Genomic DNA, 21,595 nt, shown 5'->3' on the forward strand with positions numbered 1-21,595 from the left:
AATGAGACTAACCAAATCGTCACAGGAAGCAAAACTGAGCATTGTTCACCTAATAAGTACTTTTATTATTCCAGTGCACATCTTTTTATGGGGATGGCCAAATTAGGTTTCTGTTCTTCCATGTTCCTGCCCTATCTCTCTAAATGATTAAGCATGGGCTAGAGGGAAAGGGCAATAAATGGCATGAATGTCGACGGTAAACAGGCAGAGGACTATCTGGACGGGGAGAAAATTCAATCCTCGGAACTGCAAAGAGACCTGGGCGTCCTCGTGCAGAGAAATCTAAAAGTTAATGCCCAGGTGGGATTAGTCGTGAAGAAGGCAAATGCTATGCTAGCATTCATTTCAAAAGGAATAGTGTTTAAGAGTAGAGCGGTGTTAATGAGACTCTATGGGGCACTGGTGAGACCCCTTTTAGAGTACTGTGTACAGTTTGGGGCCCCTACCTTAGAAAGGATGTGATGTTGTTGGAGAGGGTGCAGAGGAGATTTATTAGGATGATTCAAGGGCTAACATATGAGGAGCATATGCAGCTCTTGGTTGTATTCGTTGAAGTATAGGAGAATGAGAGGGGGATCTCATAGAGACATTTCAAATATTGAAAGGTTTTGACCGAGTGAAATGCGGATTTCCCTCGATGGGTGAATCGAGGACAAGGGGGTCATAGTCTTAAAATTAGAAGTTATCCAATTAAAACTGAGAGGAGGAAGAACTTCCTTAGTCAGAGGGTCGTGGATCTGTGGAACTCACTGCCACACAAAGCAGTGGAGGCCAGATCACTGGGAGTATTTAAACAGGAAATGGATAAGTATCTCATTAGTCAGGGTATCAAGGGACATGGGGCAATTGGAACAAGATGTGAGCATAGTTCAGCTTAGTGTAGAGACACGGAACAGACTCGATGGGCTGAGTGGCCTGCTTCTATTCCTTTGTGATCTTGTGAAATCATGGTCTTGCTGAATGGTTTGAAGGGTTTTCCAAACAACAGTGAATATGACAGCAAGTCATAACCAGAGAGCAGCAGACAAAGCGGGTGTTAGCCTTTATCCATTGTGTATACAGTCACCCACAGATGACACAATGCAAATACTGAACACCTATTACTACTGTCCATTGTGTATTATAATAGACCTTCAAAAGAGGCTGCATGCCAGGCAATTACTAATGCACTTTTTGCAACTGTGCTCTTTTCTGTAATACAATCTGACAAATGACGCTTCCATTCAACATGAGAAACAAACCATCCTATTGATCTTTATTTTTTAATAATTCTCATCTAATAATTGTGGAGTAAAGCTGCTTATTATTTATAATTGCAGAGAAACAATTTTCCAACCACAATGCCTGAACATAACGATGTGAGTCATATAAATTAAAGAATATTTTTATATCATTCAGTATGACTACATTATTTAGCAGATTTTATAACAATTAAGTCAATGAAAGAAAGTTAATCTGGAGATATTGCAAATATGAAATAATTATGCAAATACTTTACAGGTCAGATAGAATCAGGGGAGAAAGAAAACAAAGTTAATGTTTCGGGTCAATGATCTTTATTAACAGTTAAGGTTCCTCACCTACAGGTGTCCTTTATCCGGACATCTAAAATCTGGAAAGCTCCAAAATCCGGCAAGTGGGGAGAGAGGCGGCAGTGCGAGTCGGGCGGGCAAGGGGGGAGACCAGCAGCGCGAGTCGGGTGGGGGGAGACGGCAGGGCAACTGGAAGGGAGTGGGGGTGGATATGGCAGCACAATTCGGGTGGGCTTAAATCTGGCTTTCCAAAATCCAAAATTCGGACGACACTTTATCGGAACCCAAGGGTTCCGGATCAAGGATTGTCTACCTGTAGTAGGTTGGGACAGGAGAGCAACACTGTTGGAGGTAAAGCCCCTATCGAGTTCTGGGAATTGAGTGGGAAATACTCCAGCGGTGTGTGGCAGGAAGACCAGGGAGGAACTGGACATAAATAAAGGCATCGTAGATGCGAGAAAATCCCCTGAAGTCAGTAAGGAGACAAACTAAGAAAGCAGAGCATTTGGAACAAGTTGTGTGTCACACACACAACTCTGGGGAGGAAGTCAGGTGAAATATTCCAACCTCAAATTGACTGGGCTAATCTGAGCTATTACTACTGTGCCTTCTTCATACTGTTTGGGACAAAGACACTGTTTCCCCTTATTTGCCCCTGTGCTCCACAGTTTTAAATTTGTAATAAAAAATACACGTGATTAAAGTGCACATTCTAGATTTTATTCAAGGTAATTAGTTTGACCGTGCAGTAATTTCAGAGCGCCATAATGTTTGGGGCATTTGGCTTCACAGATGTTTGTGAGGACTCGGGTATGTTTAATTGCTTCGTCGGTGAAGGTATAAGAGAGCTAGGCTTGGTTCTAAGCTTTTGATCATCTTTGGAGTCTGCAGTACCATTTTTCTACATGAGGACCAGAGTTGTGCCAATGAAAGTCAAAGAAGCCGTTATGAGGCCGAAAATAGAATAAAACAGTAAGAGATATCACCCAAACCTTAGAATTACCAAAATCAACTGCTTGGAACAGCATTAAGAAAGACAGTTGGCTAAGTGGTTAGTGCAACGCCTTTACAACACCAGCAATTGGGTCCAGACCAGGGTTCGAATCCCACGCTCTTTGTAAGGAGTTTGCAAGTTCTCCCCACACCTGTGTGGGTTTTCTCCAGGGGCTCCAGTTTCCTCCCACCATTCAAAACGTACCAGGGGAATTGGTTAATTGGGTGCAAATTGGGCAGCAAGGAGTTGTGGGACAAAATGGCCTGATACCGTGCTACATGTCTAAATGAAAAAAAAATTAAAGAGCTTACTAGTGAGCTCAGTAATTGCAAAGGGACTGGGAGGCAAAGAAATCTCCACTGCTGATGACCGAAGAATTCTCATCATAATGAAGAAAAATCCCCAAGCACCTGTCTGACTAGATCAGAAACACTCTTCAGAAGGCAGGTATGGATATGTGAATGACGACTGTCCACAGACAACTTCATAAACGGAAATACGGAGGGTACACCTCAAGATGCAAACCACTAGCCACAGAAACAGGATGGCCAGATTACAGTTTGCCAAGAAGTATTAAAAGAAAGCCTGCAGAATTCTGGAAAAAGGTCTTGTGGACAGACGAGATCAAGAGTGATGGCAAGACCAAAGTGTGGAGGCATAAAGGAACTCACCAAGATCCAAAGCATACCACTGTTTATGTGAAACCGCTTCAACGGGTAACAAGGGCAATGAATCTGCACATGACTGGTTGAACTGTTTTTAAAAAAAATTTACACACATAGGGGGATTCACACCAGGAGTAAAAGACACACACATACAATTGTCAGATTAAATGACACACTCTCATCCACTCATGAATAAAAAGCTATACCATGAAGTTGCAACATGCAATATCTGCTATCCCTCGATATCTCTAGCAGGCACAGCTCTTATCTAAATTAAACTAGTGACAGTTATTTTTAAACACACAATACTACAGCTCCAAACCCTGTGTCTGTGTGCACCTTATCAACAACTCTCCAGTGTCACCCACAGTCCCAACCTGGAATGGAGCTAGGATTCATCTCAGAAGAGGCAGATGGCTCACATGTGGTGGGCTTTAAGGTGCCATCAGCTGGGGAGTCTTGCCCAGATATCGATGAACCAATTAAAGTGGCTGTCCTGTGGGTGGGGCTTGACCTTGATTGGCAGGTGATGGGACTTCAGACTTGGTTCCAGATAGAGAGATCAGATGCCCTTCCACAATCCACACCTCAACCATCTCATCTGTGAAACATGGTAGTGTTATGCCCTGGGCATTTAGGGCTCCCACAGGTACCAGTGCACTTACCTTCATTGATGATGTAATTGCTGATGGCAGTAGCAAAATGAATTACAGAAACATCTCATTGAACAAATACCTCATGGGATGGTACTTCATCCTACAGCAAGACAATGATCCCAAACAGACTGCTAAAGCAACAAAGGAGTTTTTCAAAGCGAAACACTGGAAAATTCATGAATGGCCAAGTCAGTCACCCAATCTAAATTCAACTGAGCATGCCTTCCATTTCACTGAAGAGAAAACCTAAGGGGACGAGCCCCCGAAACAAGCAGGAGCTGAAGATGGCTGCAGAGGAAGCCTGGCAGAGCATAATTAGAGAAGAAGATACTCATCACCTGGTGATGAGTATGAATCACTGACTTCCAGTAGTCATTGCATGTAAGGGATATACAACAAAGTACTAAACATGACTAATATACATATCACTGCTCTGTCCCAAAATAGTGCCTTGAAATGGGGGCCAATGTATAAAAGGTGCTGTAATTTCTACATGGTCAAACCAAAATACACACAAACACCCCTGAATAAAATCCGAATGTGCACTTTTATCACATGTAAATTGTTTGATTACAAATTTAAAACTGTAGAGCACAGAGGCATAGAAAGCAAAAAAGTGTCTTTGTCCCAAACATTATGGAGGGCATTGCAAGAAGTCAGCCGGGACTTAAAATTGGTTTCTGAAATTTGAATTTAATGAAGCTATGGCACACAAAATACAAGTTGGCTGGGTGTTTCCACACTGCTGTATTGTTGGATTATAACACCTGGGAGCCAAAGGGCTGGGAAAAGTATTTTATAAATATAGTGTACTTTAAAAAAGGAATAACATTAATGAGCATAGTGCGATATAGTTTATGTATGGGGAATAGTGGTGGGGGGGGGGGGGGGAGTGATCCCATCTTCGCTGGCAATACTGCAGGGAGTGCACACATAAGGGAAATGCAGGAGCAAATCCATCTCTACATAATACTTCCATTCACATCCCCAGGACTGAGGACAATTTAAAATTATGTCTAGCTATGACTCTTGGAAGTTAAAACATGGGGTACATGGCAACATTATGACCAAGGAGTTGTTTCTCAGCACAGTGGAGTTCCATGGTTTGGCTATAAGATTTGGAATTTATATTGTGATAATAGTCTCTGCTCAAAAAAAAATCACAAGGAAATGAACACCTACATTGAATACAGTTGGGTAACTCATGGGGTGCCTGCAAATCCATGTTGCTTAGTGTCACATAGGTTGGAACATCATCCACAAAGGAGCTTCTGTTTGTTGCAAATTCACTAAGAGTCCTGTTAACAGCTGAGTTTTAAGGCTAGCAATGAATAATTCTGGTCAGGATTCACTTCAATGGAGATTAATTTCAATAACTCTTGGCATGAGAAAGTATAATCTGGGCCATAAAATAACTCACTGCAATTTAACCAACTCTACAAAATTCTGAAATCAGAAACTGCTTAATCATGAAACTAATTAAATTGCCAATACTGAAAACAATCTCAAGTTAAAATGATATTGATTCAAAATTGAAGGCAATGAATAAGATGCCCAGATACAATATTGCAGGGTTTAATCTGTGGGAATGTGACACAGCCAATGCGAGTATCATAGAGCTACTACATGCTGTGTAATTGAAGGTGTTCATTACTCGACTGTCCTTTCCAATGGCAGTTCTGTTTCAATGAAAGGACAAACTATTGCACACTTGCATCTTTAACCAGGTTCAACAGTAATATCCACTGTCAAAACAATTAGAAACATTATGGACTCTTACAATCCCCATAAAAATGTCAGAACAATAAATGACAGATTTTTGTGAAACAAAGACATTAAAGATGATGAAACCAAAGTATTATCAAGTTACAATGCCTGTCAGCCAGGACCTAACCAAATGACAGAACAAAGAGGAGCTGGAGGGATTCAGCAGGCCAGGCAGCATCCACAGAGAGAAATGGACAACCAACTTGTACTTTCTGACCTCATCAATGCTGCACAATTCAGTTCTGGAGTTTATAAGGTTGTAAAGCATGCTGACGAGATCAGATTTATTATCGATTTCAAACAGAAATGACAAGGACACCCCAAGGAGATTTATTCTTATTCTACTATTAATTCAAGTCAATGCCAGTTACAACAGCAAAAGAAAAAAACTGTTAGAAGAACTCAGCATGTCAATGGGGATTATCAGCGGGAAAAGGTCCTAGCTTCCTCATTCGCATGCTGCTCCATCTGTCAGGTTCCTCCTGCAGTTTGTTTTTTTAAGAGTTCACAATGTTTGAGTGGCTCTGGAGTCACAAATGGGGCAGACAGAATAAGGACAGCAGAGTTCCTTGCTGGACTTCTGTGAATTTGGTGGAACTTTACGATGCCTTGACAGTTTTAACCTTATATTGGGTTTTAATTCATTATATTTAAAATCCCTCACTCCCACAGCAGGATCTGAACGTGGATTACCCATTCAGACTGACCTCTGGATAACTAGCCCAATAAAATAGCCAGCACACCCAACAACCAATTAACATGGAGGAAGAGAGTCATGAAACTACAGGCTCGGGAGTTGGTTATATCTGCTCCTTATCTTCATCTATCCACCTTGGTTCAACACGCTGAAGCAAATTAAATATATCATCAACCTCAGTTCAGAAATTTTAAGTTATTTGAACATATTGAAATAGCTTCAAATTTCCATAATCCTCTCTACAAGGTGCCCAGAAAAGCCTAGCTGGAAATGTAATAATTGTGCAGAACGGTTACCAGTCAAAAACTGGAACTGCTTAAACCTTTCTCGCATTTATACACCTCAATGAGATCACTCCTCATTCAACTTGATTCAAGCCAATATTCAATATAAGCAAATTCCCATTATGGAGTGAAACAAGTTTTTTTCCCTGCATTACACAGCTTCGTCTGGTAACCTTCAAGAGAATGCTGGAAGCGCTTCAAGTTTATCAGCATCAGTGGGAGAAACAGTGAATCAATGCTGGCTCCTTGGTTCAAACCATCAACTACTTCTCTTCCCACTCAGACCCTTGGTTTGCTGGATCTTTTGGATTACCAACATCTGAAGTTCCCTGCTACAGACTTCAAGGGGAACCTGAACAAGCCAAAGCCCAGAGACCTTATTGAAAGTATGGTGCGCATAGCAGAATGAAATATTCAAGAATTCCAAAGACAAAATTCACTTTGTGTAAAATATGACCTGAACATTTAAAATTAACCTAAAAATCAATAATTTGCAAGGGTTCTACTGTGAGTATGGAGTTCTTTTATTCTATTTGAAAGTTTGCTTAGACTTTAAATTTTGGGCTTGAAATTGTATGGCCAAGTTTCTTTAAACTAAACACCCCATGTAAAAAGCCAGTCAAAAAATTCATCAGTACTCCAATCAGGCCACAATTTGGTGGTGGGAGGGACAAATCCTAACACGTGTATGAGGACCATTGACAATTTCACTGCATCTGGTACAATGGAGCATAGCGTAAAATGAAAGGATGGCAAAATCAAGGTCTCTTTCACTGTATCTCAACAGATGCATTTTGAAACTTTACCTCAAGGCAGATGAACATTTGAATAGGAAAAGAAAATTAGTAACATGAAGTGAGAGCTGGAAACTTAACAAATAGTTTCTGAAAAATGAGGTGAAATCTTACCCCTGCTAACTAATAGGAGATAGTTTGACAGGGTGACTGTTCTTTCTAAAGCTGATCAATCAGCATTGGAGACAAATATTCTCTTTTAATCAATCAACACACAACTACACACCTGAATATTCAGGGAAGCAGATAGTCAAAGGACTCTTGGTGATCTTCTCTTCAAAGAGATCCTTCTTGTTGAGGAAGAGAATGATTGACGTGTCCGTGAACCATTTGTTATTGCAAATACTGTCAAACAGTTTCATGCTCTCATGCATGCGGTTCTGGAGAAGGAAACTGGTAATTATTTCATTCTGAAAATAACGTTATGTAGGAATGACACAAGATAAAGCAATAACAAGTTCAGAAAGCAACTGCATAGTCCGAACCTCTAATACACCAGATTATGCTTAAAGATTCCTCAAAATAATATGATCCAGTATAAAGATATTAAATGCTACAAAATGGCGTGTTTTCCCTCTCTGTTACTCGCATTTGGACAAAATTAGCTTGGCTCAATATGCACCAAATTTCAACTCCCAATGGTAATGAGGCAGTTTCTATTTGCCACAATGAGTAAAAGTTGTCAGCCAATATCCACTAGAAATTAGACCGAAATTTCCCAAAATTTACTGCAAATGATATCCTTCCAAAGAAAACTTGGATCTAATCAAAATTTAAACACAAATAGATCTTCTAAAACACTGTTATCATTTGGGAGGCTGAAAAAGAGATAATTGTAGCATTGTTCCAGAAATTAGGTCCTAGAAATGGAATAAATGAAACCCTCTTGTTAGAATACATTTTATATAGCTGTGCGTGGATCCAAAGTGCAAATGACAGATCTTGTGGATCTGAAGAGAGAGTTGGCCTCGCAAGCTTACTCTGCCATTTACCAGATCTAGCATATAGCCTCTTAAAAACAGCTGCATACATATAAACCATATAACAGTTTCTGGCATGGAAACTCTACTCAATTTCCTAAGATTCACTAAAACTAACTTCCAGTTTTCAAAGAGCTTTGTGAGCAAGGCTCAAGGGAACAACCACTTCCTGGCCTAGTGCTTGGGATTGGCAGTTAACGTACACCTAGCTGACTTTTGTGCAAATTTGCCAGAATTTACTGGCCATACCCTATTCCAGAATAAGTGTTAATTTTGTTAACTTAATCCAGTAAAATAAGCGGTTAGCGCAGCGCCAGTGATCGGATCTGGGGTTTGAATCTCGCGCTGTCTGTAAGGAATCTGCACGTTCTCCATATGCCTGTGTGGGTTTTCCCGGGGGGGGGGGGGGTTCAGTTTCCTCCCATCATTCAAAACGTATCAGGGGTGTAGGCTAATTGGGTGTAAATTGGATGGCACGGACTGGTGGGCCGAAATGCCCTGTTAAAATGTATGTCTACATTTTAAAAAAAATTAAAATCACAGCATTATCTTTGGAAGTTACTCTTTGCTGGTTTAACAAAAATACGAGGTTGAAATTAAACATTTAAAACGCTCTCAGTTTTGACATACTTAATATCATGACCTTAGAAAGAAAGAAAAAAACTGCAAAAAAGAATTCAGCGGGTCAGGCAACATCTGTGGAGGGAAAGGCCATTGGCATTAAGACAGGGTGTAAAGTTGAGATAGCCAGTGTAAAGAGTTGACGAGGAGCAGTGAGGCAAGAACTGGCAACACATTAGCTGGACCCAGGAGATAGTCACCTGAAGATATTGATGGTTATATTTGTTCATTTACAGGAAGGAGACTGATAAGATCACTCACACCTGCCAAGCCATATTACTTACCATCTCTTCATCCTCAGCAAGGACCAAGTCATAAGCACTGAGAGCGACACAGAAAATGATAGCAGTAACACCCTCAAAGCAATGGATCCACTTCTTCCTTTCAGATCTCTGACCACCAACATCAAACATTCTGAAACACAAAAATAAATTATATCAGCTTTTCTACAAAATGTATTTGTTCATGGTAATCCATTTATGTGATAGAGGTTCACTTCTGCCAACTATACATCTTTGAATTAAAGTCTTGTTCGGGCATTTGAATCATGAATTCTGTCTCTAATTAAAAAAATTCTGAGAAGAGAAGAATGTTAGATCTGAATCCACTCGTGTAAAATGCAAAAACAACTCCTGACTAAAAATAGTGGTGGTCATCCAACAGGTCCGGTGCTACACAAATTCAAAACTTTCACAGATAAGATTGTGTTTTCAATGTTTTTACATGATAGAGGAATTAGGGGATATGGGGAGAAGGCAGGTAGGTGGAGTTAGGTCATAAATTAGATCAGCCATGATCGTATTGAATGGCGAAGCAGGCTTGATGGGCCATTTTTGGCCTACTCCTGTTCCTACTTCCTATGTTCCTGTGATGCAATTGTCCAAACCTGGGCTTAAAGATCCAATCATCATCTCTTGGGCATCTAAGTAACTTTTCTTGGTCTAATGAAAAGCCCAGTGGACTCTTACTTAGTATGAATAATCCCTGTTCATGGTGAGCATCAATTCTCAATAACAAAAAAATACAAGCAAATCCAATTCAATGTCTCTCATCTAGCTTGCTTGAGATTTCTGCACACAGGCCCTGTTAAGCTGGGATAAATACTTCAGTATTTAATCACATCACCAGTTCATTTGTCTCAATTTAGTTTTGCAGCACAGCTGGCAAGTCAGAGTCCCATGATGCAAAAGTACCGAGGTTACATTTGTTAAACAATATGTAGAGATACGGGGTCTTTAACGCTTCCACCAGCGTTGTCTCCGCTCCATCCTCAACATCCATTGGAGCGCTTACATCCCTAACGTCGAAGTACTCGAGATGGCAGAGGTCGACAGCATCGAGTCCACGCTGCTGAAGATCCAGCTGCGCTGGATGGGTCACGTCTCCAGAATGGAGGACCATCGCCTTCCCAAGATTGTGTTATATGGCGAGCTCTCCACTGGCCACCGTGACAGAGGTGCACCAAAGAAAAGGTACAAGGACTGCCTAAAGAAATCTCTTGGTGCCTGTCACATTGACCACCGCCAGTGGGCTGATAACGCCTCAAACCGTGCATCTTGGCGCCTCACAGTTTGGCGGGCAGCAACCTCCTTTGAAGAAGACCGCAGAGCCCACCTCACTGACAAAAGGCAAAGGAGGAAAAACCCAACACCCAACCCCAACCAACCAATTTTCCCCTGCAACCGCTGCAATCGTGTCTGCCTGTCCCGCATCGGACTTGTCAGCCACAAACGAGCCTGCAGCTGACGTGGACTTTTTACCCCCTTCATAAATCTTCGTCCGCGAAGCCAAGCCAAAGAAAGAACACTGAAAAAGGAGTCCAATCATATATTGTTTTTAAAAATCACTAAAAGTGACTCAGTCCATCAGCTTATGGGTAAGTTGAGTAATGCACTGCTTTATATTTCAATTTCAGTTTTGCGTCAACTTGCAACTTGGTCTATTTTGTAGACCATTTTGGCTTAGTACTTTTGAACATGGACTACCTCAGTCCATGCCACCAAGAAGGAACTTCAGTCCCCACTACACTTTGGGTAGCCTGACAATTTCTTAAATCAATAGTCAATAGACTTCCCTGTCGTGGGGAACAGATGTGTTTACCAGATCCAAACGGGTCAATTTTAGATAACCTGATTAAACTTCCTCTCAGCCTCCTCATTAAACCAAACTGAGTAGCATTTCCTCAAACTGTATCTTCCAGGCCTGGCAGCATCTTCAACATTTCTGATGAACCTTCCAAAACTCGTAACTATATGGAGCATTCCAGCAAACGCTTACCACAAACATTCAGCAACAAGACTGATCAAAATGTATTTCCTCAATTGCAATCATCTGACTTTGAAACTGAAGTAGTTGTGAATTAAATGGGTATATGATTGCAGTTGAAAGTGACAAGCTCCCCCCCAATTCTGCGGCAGCTGACCCCCCCCCCCCCCCGCCCCCATGGCAACCTACTCCTCTGCTCCCACCAATCGTGGTAACTCCTCTCCCCCCATGTCAGTGACCTCACTCCCCCCCAATTGTGGGCCCCCCCCGCCCCACCCATGTAGTAGCGACCTCTCTTCGCCCCGGCAGACACTTCAGCCAGGGTTTCCCTGTGACACCAGTGTGCAACCACAGACATCACAGAAGTAACTGGGTTGGCCATTTTTGTTTTCAAGCCACCGGTGGACGAGACCTAGGTAAGTTTAACTGGGTTCCCCGACTACCCCAGAGGTAGAGGAATTAGGGGATATGGGGAGAAGGCAGATAGGTGGAGTTAGGTCATAAATTAGATCAGCCGTGATCTTATTGAATAGCGGAGCAGGCTCGATGGGCCATTTTTGGCCTACTCCTGTTCCTACTTCCTATGTTCCTATGTTAGAGCAGAGACCCAGTTGATTTTGGAGCCCGCTAACTGGGTCAGACCCTTTCAAGTTGTTTTGTGAGTGGGGCACTAACTGGGCAAATTGTAAGGCAGTTTGAAAGTGCCTGCTGAGGAGCAGATCAGCTAACACCCTTCATAAACATTACACAGAAGTAAAAAAACTTGTGTATTACTAATCAATACCTTCATGTAACACAAGCCCATATTTAATGCTAGTAATTTATTATCAGTGTTGAAACTTGACAACTTGTGCCTTGTTATTTAGATTAGCTGACAAAAAAATAGCCTGAATATTCAGCTGCATGCCAACAGTGGAATCCATCAGTACTGAGGGAACAATAGGACAATCAAGCAGAGTCAACATGGTTCTCCAACAAAGAAACAGAGTTGGACATTTGCTGGAGCCTTTTGAGGATGTAACAGGGTAGTCAGAGTGATCATTGCTGGGCCTCCACTATTTAGAATCTATATAACAATGCTTGAGGGGACCACATGTACTTCAGCTCAGTTCAATTATTCAAAGATCAGTCGGTTAGCAAGTCATTGGGACATTATGAACTTGCATACTGACAGTTAACTGAGTGGCAAAGACAAGGAAATGGAATATTAAGTGGGGAAAAGTTAACCAAATCATAAAGAAACTAATTTTGCTCTTTTTTATTCAAATGGAACAGGACTTCAATGCTTGCAGTGCAAAGAATTTGGAGGTCTTAATTCATGAAACACAAAAAGGAGGCATGCAGTTACAGCAATTAGGAAGGCTAAAAGAATGTTGAGTTTTTTCACAAAGGATATGGAGGATACACAGAAAAATCCCCTTTTCCAGCATTCAACTCAACTGGTAAAAAAAGAGGAAACAAATATGGATGGACCCCGCAGGGGAGAGCTGAGACTTCATTGGACACCTGAAGGTTTGCCCCGCGGAATGAGCATTGCCTCTCAGTGCGTGTGCATTCATAGGAACATAGGAAGTAGGAACAGGAGTCGGCCAAAAATGGCCCATCGAGCCTGCTCCACCATTCAATAAGATCATGGCTGATCTAATTTATGACCTAACTCCACCTACCTGCCTTCTCCCCATATCCCCTAATTCCTCTGTCATGTAAAAATTTACCTAACCGAATTTTAAATATGTCTAATGAAGCAGCCTCAACTACTTCCCTGGATAGAGAATTCCAAACTTGCATGGAGGTGAATGGCATTTTCAGCATGAGGACCTGACCTGGACACTTGCATGCTAGTAAGTTGGCTTACACCAAGGGCTTAACCTGATGGTAAATCAGGTTAGACTGAGGGTCTGACTGGGACGTGCAGGATGAAAATGGCCAATGCCGTTCTCTGCTGGAGTGACTCTTCCAAAGCGACTCCTGATCCTGGTTATATGGTTATGGTTATTGGAAGAGCAAGCCTCAGTCAACCGAAAAATTTGCACATCTGACATCAGCGATTCTTGCAAGAGTTGGATAGTGGAAATTGGAGACGGTTTAATGCAACGATGGCATAGGTTGGATTGCTCTTTGGAGTAGTGTGTCGTTTTAGCTTCCTATTTCAGGAAGCATACATTTTCATTTAAGGTAGAGTGAAGTTGCTTGATGCTGTGATGTTTGTGACGTTGATGCCCCAGCAATCAGAGTTCGAGTCCCGTGCTGTCTGTATATTCTCCGTGTCGGTGTGAGTTTTCCCCAGGGACTCCGGTTTCCTCCCACCGTTCAAAATGTACAGGGTTGTAGGTTAATTGGGTGGCACGGGCTTGTGGGCAGAAGGGCCTGTTACCGTGCTGTATGTCTGAATTTAATTTAAAAAAAAATTAATTGATTCCAGGAATGAAGGGGTTAAGTAAAAAAATGTAGCTGAGCCTATAGTTAGTGGTAGTTGAAAAGCGAGGTGATTCTATTGAAACAGAATTTTCTGGGGTATTGAGAAGTCAATAACAAGAAAATTGAGGCATGATTTCTGAATTAGGGGGTCACCCATTTATGACAAACAAGAGGAGAATTTCTTCTGAGAGTTGTGATTTCTTGGAATTTTCTACCCTGGAAACTGTGAAAATTGACAAGCATTTGAAGTACAAGGCAGTCAAGGGGCATAGGGAGAAGACAGGAAAGTGCGATAGAGGCCTATTGCACTGTCATTGATCGGAGCAGGCTCGAGAGGCTGATGGGCGCTCCTGTTTTTCATTATCGTATGTTCTATGCAATGGGAACTCCCAGGCTAAATCATTCCATTACAAACAATGGAGGGAGCAACAAAATTAGCTCAAAATGGAGTTTCAAATGGTGTTAGAACTTGGCTTTGGAAATAAAATTCAGGTAATCAGCTTGTCATACATTAGGTAAAGCTGACAATCCAGTCGAGTCCATGTGCTTTACAACAATCACTTGCAACAGATTTACAACAATCTGTTTAATAAACCTGGTTTCAGTACACCAATATCTTTGCTACATTTAATTCACTTTTCTCTGAAAATAGTATTAAACAGATTTTATTTTAAACAAACACAAGTCATACATGTTCATTACAAATCAGCCATATCTGGCAGTGTAAGCCATCAGCGGTTCAACATGTGGAACCTGCTGACATTCATTAATCTTTGAAGTTTCTATTTCCAAGTTTGCTGTGGGATTAGCCGAATTAAATCAGACACCACACACTGTCAACTATCTAGTGATCAAACAAGGAAGGATGTCTTTGAAAGGTGTGATGGAGTGACAGCCTGAGCTGTCAATTACTTCCACAAGGACCCATCTGAGGCAGCATCTGTAGATAGAGTCAGCAATTCAGGTTGGTCCTCCAATTTAGGCCAAGGTACAATGTTGTTTTGCATGATCAGAGTACGTGTCAATTAAAAGCTTCTGTATTAAATGCCTGCAGTTTCCCACTGTACGTTTGTCCTAGACCACGTAACATCTACGGAACATTAACACAGATATAATCATGTCTGTCTTCCTTCTTCAGTGAATTAGCTGCTTGGTTCATTCTTTATGATACAAGGTTTCACTTACATTCAACCAACATAACTATTTTCATTTTGAAATACTTGTACATTTTAAAAAATTTAACAGAATGACATACACTTTCAGAGCTTTGACCGTCAGTTAATGGGAAAAGTAAATACATGCAAAACAATGTGTATTTAAAATTGCATTTGTTGAACATCATTATGTATGTTTTTCTCTGAAGTTAAATCGAGTTGATGGAGGAATAAAATGCATCCAAGCTGGTCAAATTCATTTCCATTATCCTGGCGTCAGTAGATTCACCAGAGCCAATTTGAGAAACAATTATACCCCAAGACTATTTCACATCCTTCTTCATCAGTTTTCTCAGTGGTTAACTCTCTGACAACAGGTTGGGCAAGAACTTCGCAAGATAGTTCACTAAGACTATGAAGTGCTGCACTGCCTTGACATCTGAGGGTTGTTCCACCTCTAGTACAGCTTGGACCTTCTCGGGACCTGGACAAAGTCCTTCAGCAGTAAGTACATGGCCTACGTACTTCACTTCAGTCTTCCTGAGCTGCATTTTGTTCTTGTTCAGCTTCAAGAGAGCGTGCTCTCTCTCTCAGCCCGATGAGGTTCTTGTCATGATCAAAAAATGGCTTCATCCAGTGTATCTCCACATCAATACACCAATTAGAGAAGGTTGGATGTGTACATGGAGTTGAGGGGGTTGGAGAGTTATTGGCGGTGAGCGGGAGGTTTGAGCTAGTGGAGTTGTTCTAGTGAACCGGTGCGGACTCGAAAGGCCGACCTGGCCTGTTTCCGCTCCGTAAATGGTTATATGGTTATGGCAAACTTTCAATGGCAAACTACTATTTATCAACTGTTGCTCTGCCTTCTACATATGATTCCAAATGAACTCATCTCCACATTCCAGGACCTTGGTCCCAGCAATCCCCTTCTGCATTTCCATTCTACTGATCAGACTCAGTGAGGACTGGAGATGGCATCTCTGCCATAATCACCCTCAATGCCAGAGACCCAGAAAGCTGCTTATTCAGTCCCCTACTGTATTCCCTGTACATCTGTGTGGGTGCAGTGCTCCAACTTCCTCTACAAATTCAAAGATAGCCCTACCTAGAGACTAGATCTCCAACAACGAGTTAAAGGATAGATGGGAGATGGAGAGTTGAATGGCTTGGTGCCAGAACAACAGCCTCTCCCACAGCATCAGCACGATGAACAAGTTGGCCATAATCTTCTGGAAGAGGGGAAAATTTCACTCCTCGATCCACATCAATGACGCTGAGGTGGAGACAATAGACAGCTTATGTTCTTGATCATAAAGCTCTGCAACAACCTGCCGCATTGACAAGAAGGTCAAGGAAGTGCACTCCTGTCTCTACCTCCTCAGAAACTTGAGGAAATTTGAACTCAACATTCCTCAGATGCATCATCAAAAGAATCCTGCGTGGACACATCACTGCTTGCTTTGGGAATTGCTCCATCTAAGACCAGTTTCTTTCCTGCTGTTGAAAGAATCACCACAAAAATATGGTTGCCAATGCTCCGTTCTAAGTGATCTCTAATTCTGCACTGTACTCTGTTTGTTGCAGTTATGGGTTGACTTGCTGGATAGTACACAAAGTGAACTTTCCCCACAGTACACATGACAATAAACTGGAACTTGCTGGATCAAAGTAGAAGCTGGATTTCCCACAGCGTAACAGGAGCTGTTGTATTTTAGGATCACCAATTTTAGACATTCATTCTATTGTCCAAGGGCAATGGGGTATCAAACTGGAATATATGGAGACAAACTAATCTAACAGCATCCCTGATTAAGTTACTGGACTGGTAACCAAAAGAGCATACTGGTGATCCAGAGACAAGCTTGAACCATATAACCATTTACTGTAATGAAAACACAATGGTGATCAGTAAATTATTCATTGGCATAAAAATATATATGCTTCTCATCTTTCAAGGGAAGAAATAGAAAATATATAGAGACAGCCTAAATGGGAATCTTGACCAAGTAATGTCATTGGTTCTCAATTGTACCATCTCAGGGAGTAATTAGACATGCCCATTGAAGTATTCATCGATTTTAGCTCAGCTACTGGCAAATTGCTGACACCCATGTTGCTTCTATCATCAACTAATTGGAAAAAGGGATAACATGAGGGATTAAGGAACAGGGTAAGTGCAGTGATGCCATTTCTACACGGGGTTAGTCGTACAAGTTTCAGTGCAGAATGAAACAGGCCAGAAGGAGTTGTCCTTTATCTGGAACAAGTACACGAGATATACCCCAGATCTTCCTCCAATCCAGAGTCCGCTCAGAGAAGCAGGATGAGACATGTTCACACTGCTTCCAGTAGGTTAACAGAGGGAGTTCTGTGATCCACAGCCTTCAGGAAGAGGACAGCTCAGTAACATCCTCACAAGCGGGAATACAAAGAATCAACCAAATCCTTTTCTGCCCAGGTACGACACAAAGGCTACAGTCAGAATGGCCTTGGCAAAACTTCCTGTCTTCTATCATGGAGGTGTAGCGGCGCTTTGAGGGCACTGCAACTCCCAGAAGGCATCAAACCGGCCATGTAATGTCAGCGCGTGATGACATCAGTGCGTGTCCAGTGCATGATTTTAAAAGGTTTCACGGGTGATGAAGAGTAAATGCATTTGATTCACTCTAAAAATGCCTTGTATGTTTTTTTTTTCCATTGCGTCCACTGCGATTCCAGTGGCCAGAGGTCTTAGAATGTGTGTAATCTCAAACACCGGTGAAGCCAAATATCTCAATCATTATGGTGCCCTTAAGTGAGGGAACTATATATAAAAAGGACTGTAGTTTCTATACAGTCAAACCAAAATATATTCATACAACCTTAAATAAAATCTGGAATATGCACTTTAATCACATGTAAATTGTTTGACCACATTTAAAACTGTAGGGCACATGAACAAATAAAGGAAAAACAGTGTCTTTGTTCCAAACATTATGGAAGGCAGTATATAAGCAAAAGCAGACAGATGTCTCAATAAGGACAGAGAGAAATGGGAAGGGTAGGACTCCAGACCAGCAGAAGGTCTTCATTGGATATGATAAGAGGAAAGGTGAGAATTGGTTTAGGCTCTGTGAAAGGAGACAGAGGGACAAGGGAAGATATACATTAGAGGAAGGTAAATGCAGGGTGGAAGATTGGGGGCGGCGGTTTAAACGTAAACTGAATAAGTCGATGTGCAGGCTAGATTTTTTCCCCTCAAGTTAAGGCCGACAACAGCACATTAAATTGTTTGGGGATGTATGAAGATGTCTGAAAATAAACAATTCTTTACTAGGATCGTGGGAAGCTATTTACTGTTGTTGAAGAAAGAAATGCCAGCTGCAATAAGTTCCTACAATACAATCGTGAACAGGAAAAGAAGCAATGAGAGAAAAAAAAAACAAGGACAAAGGCAATGACAGAAGATTAAAAGTCACGAATTTGGTTCCCCAGCCATTAGCAGATGGATAGGTCATAGAAATTATGTGCAACTATCATATTTGACAGATTTTTCTTTTTTTTAAAAAAAAAGTTACACTTTTCAGGACCAACATTTGCCAAAGTCTCCTTCTCACTTTCTGTTACTTGCTAAAATGACAAGAACCTGCATTTCTTATGTGCTTATTAAAGTTCAGGATGCCTCGGAATGCCTTGCAGATCAATTGTAGAACACAGAGCAAGCTGATAGAGGAAAACAAGAGACACAATTGACCATACATTTCAGAAGCACCGGTGTCAATACCCTCTCCGCAAAAGAGTACATTTCACAAGTTTTGTGTATTAGATTTGTGTGAAAAACAGGCAAGAAAGTGATGGGTTACAAGACTGCCAGTAGATCTGAAGGACTTGTAGGAAAGGGAGAGTGGTCACAACATCATTGTGAGCAGATGTTTAAATCAGTGACACAGGAGAGAAAAGTCAAGAAACAAAGAGCCAAATAAAAGGCTTCCAAAATTCTTTAAGAATGTAGAAGAATTCATGGGACAAATCCAAATCCAGGTGTTACGTCTTATGTTGACCCATTTTATTCTCCCCATATTCCCACTCAATCCACACATTAAAAGCAATTTACAATGGCCACGTACAAGTTTGCACATTTTGGGATGTAAGAGTAACCCCATATGGTAACAAAGAGAACACGAAGCTCTACATTGACTATTACCAGATACAGATACACATTACCAGGTACACCAGAAATCCCAAATGAACTTGGGGCAATGATTCTGTGATGCAACAGCTCCAACTTACTTCTGAGGCCTGCTGCATGAATCCTGCTTCAGATGGTGTTCTACCAACTGACTCTGTAGATTGACAAAACCAAATGGACAAATTTTCTGCAACAATCATTTCCATACTTCTCCCTTTTCCAAATCCTTTTGCCTTGGAATGTCACCCTCTCTTTTGAAATTTAGTTGGCGTTCCCTACCATCACAGTAGATCCTCATGCTTCTTTGCTCTCTCCCCCACTTTTCCTGGATCTGAAATGTTTTTTTTAAATCTCTTTCCTGGATAGTTTCCATCCAAAGCCTGACTGCAGTATTTTAGTTTCTGAAAATCTGTTCAACTAAAAGCATACTGAAATGGCATGCTTGTAAATCCATTGAAACAACTGTACTCTAATTCCATCCAGTCAGCCCTGGAACCCAATGAACATTAACTATATGTAAGCACATAGGCCACACCCAACCCCCCTCCATCGTGGGTGCCAAGTCTGATTTTTTTTTCACCCTATACCCAAAATACTGAAACACTCAGACAAATCAACTCCATACTCCTCAGAGACAAAATAGGTTTCATCTCAACATTGTTTCTCAGAATATTTAATTTTTAAAAATTTAGACATAAAGCACGGTAACAGGCCATTTCAGCCCACGAGCCCATTCTACCCAGTTTACACCCCATTAATCTACACCCCAGGTAAGTTTTTGAACAGTGGGAGGAAATTGGAACAGCTGGAGAAAATCCACGCAGACACGGGGAAAACATACAAACTCCTTACAGTGTGGGACTTGAACCCCGGTCTGGAATCAATCATTGTTGCTGTAAAGGTATTGCACTATTTGCTACGCCAACTGTGCCAATTGAAACAGTTCAGGATGAAACCAGAGAAAATTCGATAGGTATATGAATAGGCCCAGGTACAGGTCAATGGGACTAGGCAGAAAAAAATAGTTCGACACAGACAAGAGGAGCCTGTTTCTGTGCTGTTGTATTCTATAGTCTCATGAATCAGATGGAGAAAAATCAAAAATTTGCTCTTTTACATTTCGTTGAACACCTTATCTGAAAAACCTGCACATTCCCACATAAAAAAAACATTAATTTTACATCAAACAGAATGCGCCTATTTTAATGTATATCCACAGAAACTTTCCTTTTGAACACTTGTTAATTAAAAAACTGCATGTTGGTGAAGCAAAGTGGGAATGCTCCATCAAACCTACATTTACAAAAGGTTTTTTGGCTCATTCAACACATATTCAGTGATAATTAAATGGTTTAATCTTTTGCACACTTCTCAACATGGAAGATTTGCAGATTAAACTGGAATAATTAACAAGAACCCTTTTGGGTTTTTTTTGCTATTGGTCTTCCCTTCATTTTATCAAAAAATGCATCTCCCTGTTTCTCCCCTCCCCCAAGCACATGCACATTGATTTGGTGGAATGTAATTTTTGATTGGAGTTGTCAAAAAGATCAAATTGAAGGTGCTCTGCATCTTAAAGCACTTGGCCTCTTTCTTCTGGTCCTTCTTCCAAAGGAGTTTCTGCAGATATAATTTTGAGCATTTCATTACAGGACTAAGGATGGAGGCTAACCAATTGAGATGTGCTATGACAATCAAGTTACTGAAATTAATCTGGGATATACAGTTAAAACCCCTGGTGTCCCACACCTATGGGGATTGGTAGATGGCAGATAAGTTTATTTTCCATTTCCTTGAGACTTACTCTTACAATGGCTCAATACTTTAAAAGAAAAAAAATACTAATACTGAAGAAACTTCACTTGCATGAATATATAAAGTTTAAAGCATTTTACTTTATTTTCAGTCACATTCTTTGAAAACATTTAACTGTCGCCACATCTGCAGGTTCCTCACCCTCCACAGAGCCGCCCAAGAGACCAACAATAACATTATAGATAATTAATTCCCCCCTCCCCCATGTTTTGACCCTTACTAAGTAGGAATCAGGAGACACTTTAAGAGAGCCGCTCCAATGGCGAGCAGCATCAACCAGTTCTTCATCCAGGGCGACACCATTGCAGTTTCACACAACTTTATTCAAACAGCTGCTACAAGCAAAGCACGACCAAGGAGCTCCGCAGGCTGAATATTCATTCCCATCTTCACCAAAGGTTCACGCGTTACCTTCAGAGAACATTTACTTTTACAATTTTAAACTTACATATCTTTTAACTATTTATTTTATTTAAAAAAATGTATTTTCCTCCATTTTTTTTTTGCTGGTTGCTTGATTTCAGGATACCAGGGATTTTACCACTGACATGAAAGCTCTGCAGGCAGAGAACCAACCTTCCCTGGGCAGATAAAAAGGGAGATGGACCCATCCAAATGGTTCTTTAATTCCAAATTGTACACAAGGGGTGTGCACCCATCTGTTTTCCAATGTGGAATAATTTAGTAAAGCCTTCTATCCCCTTCCCCCTCTTTCCACTGATATCACAGACTTGTGTACATGGTTCAAAACAGCCTTTAATCAGGGAGTAATTAAGAACTTGATA

General features: G+C 41.1%; 1 protein-coding gene across 4 annotated transcripts in view; it reads right to left on the reverse strand.

The window, feature by feature from the left end:
* LOC138763028 (guanine nucleotide-binding protein G(i) subunit alpha-2) overlaps nt 1–21,595 on the reverse strand; it is a 275,105-nt gene that overhangs the window by 11,767 nt on the left and 241,743 nt on the right. For all 4 annotated transcript variants that reach the window (XM_069936544.1, XM_069936548.1, XM_069936546.1 and 1 more), the window contains exons 6-7: nt 9,275–9,404; nt 7,616–7,769 (exon numbers count right to left, since the gene is read on the reverse strand). In XM_069936544.1, coding sequence (XP_069792645.1) covers nt 7,616–7,769; nt 9,275–9,404 — 284 coding nt within the window. The remainder of the gene's footprint in view (nt 1–7,615; nt 7,770–9,274; nt 9,405–21,595) is intronic.

This window comes from Narcine bancroftii, chromosome 5 (genome assembly GCF_036971445.1).
Source record: "Narcine bancroftii isolate sNarBan1 chromosome 5, sNarBan1.hap1, whole genome shotgun sequence".
In the NCBI taxonomy this organism is placed as follows: domain Eukaryota; kingdom Metazoa; phylum Chordata; class Chondrichthyes; order Torpediniformes; family Narcinidae; genus Narcine; species Narcine bancroftii.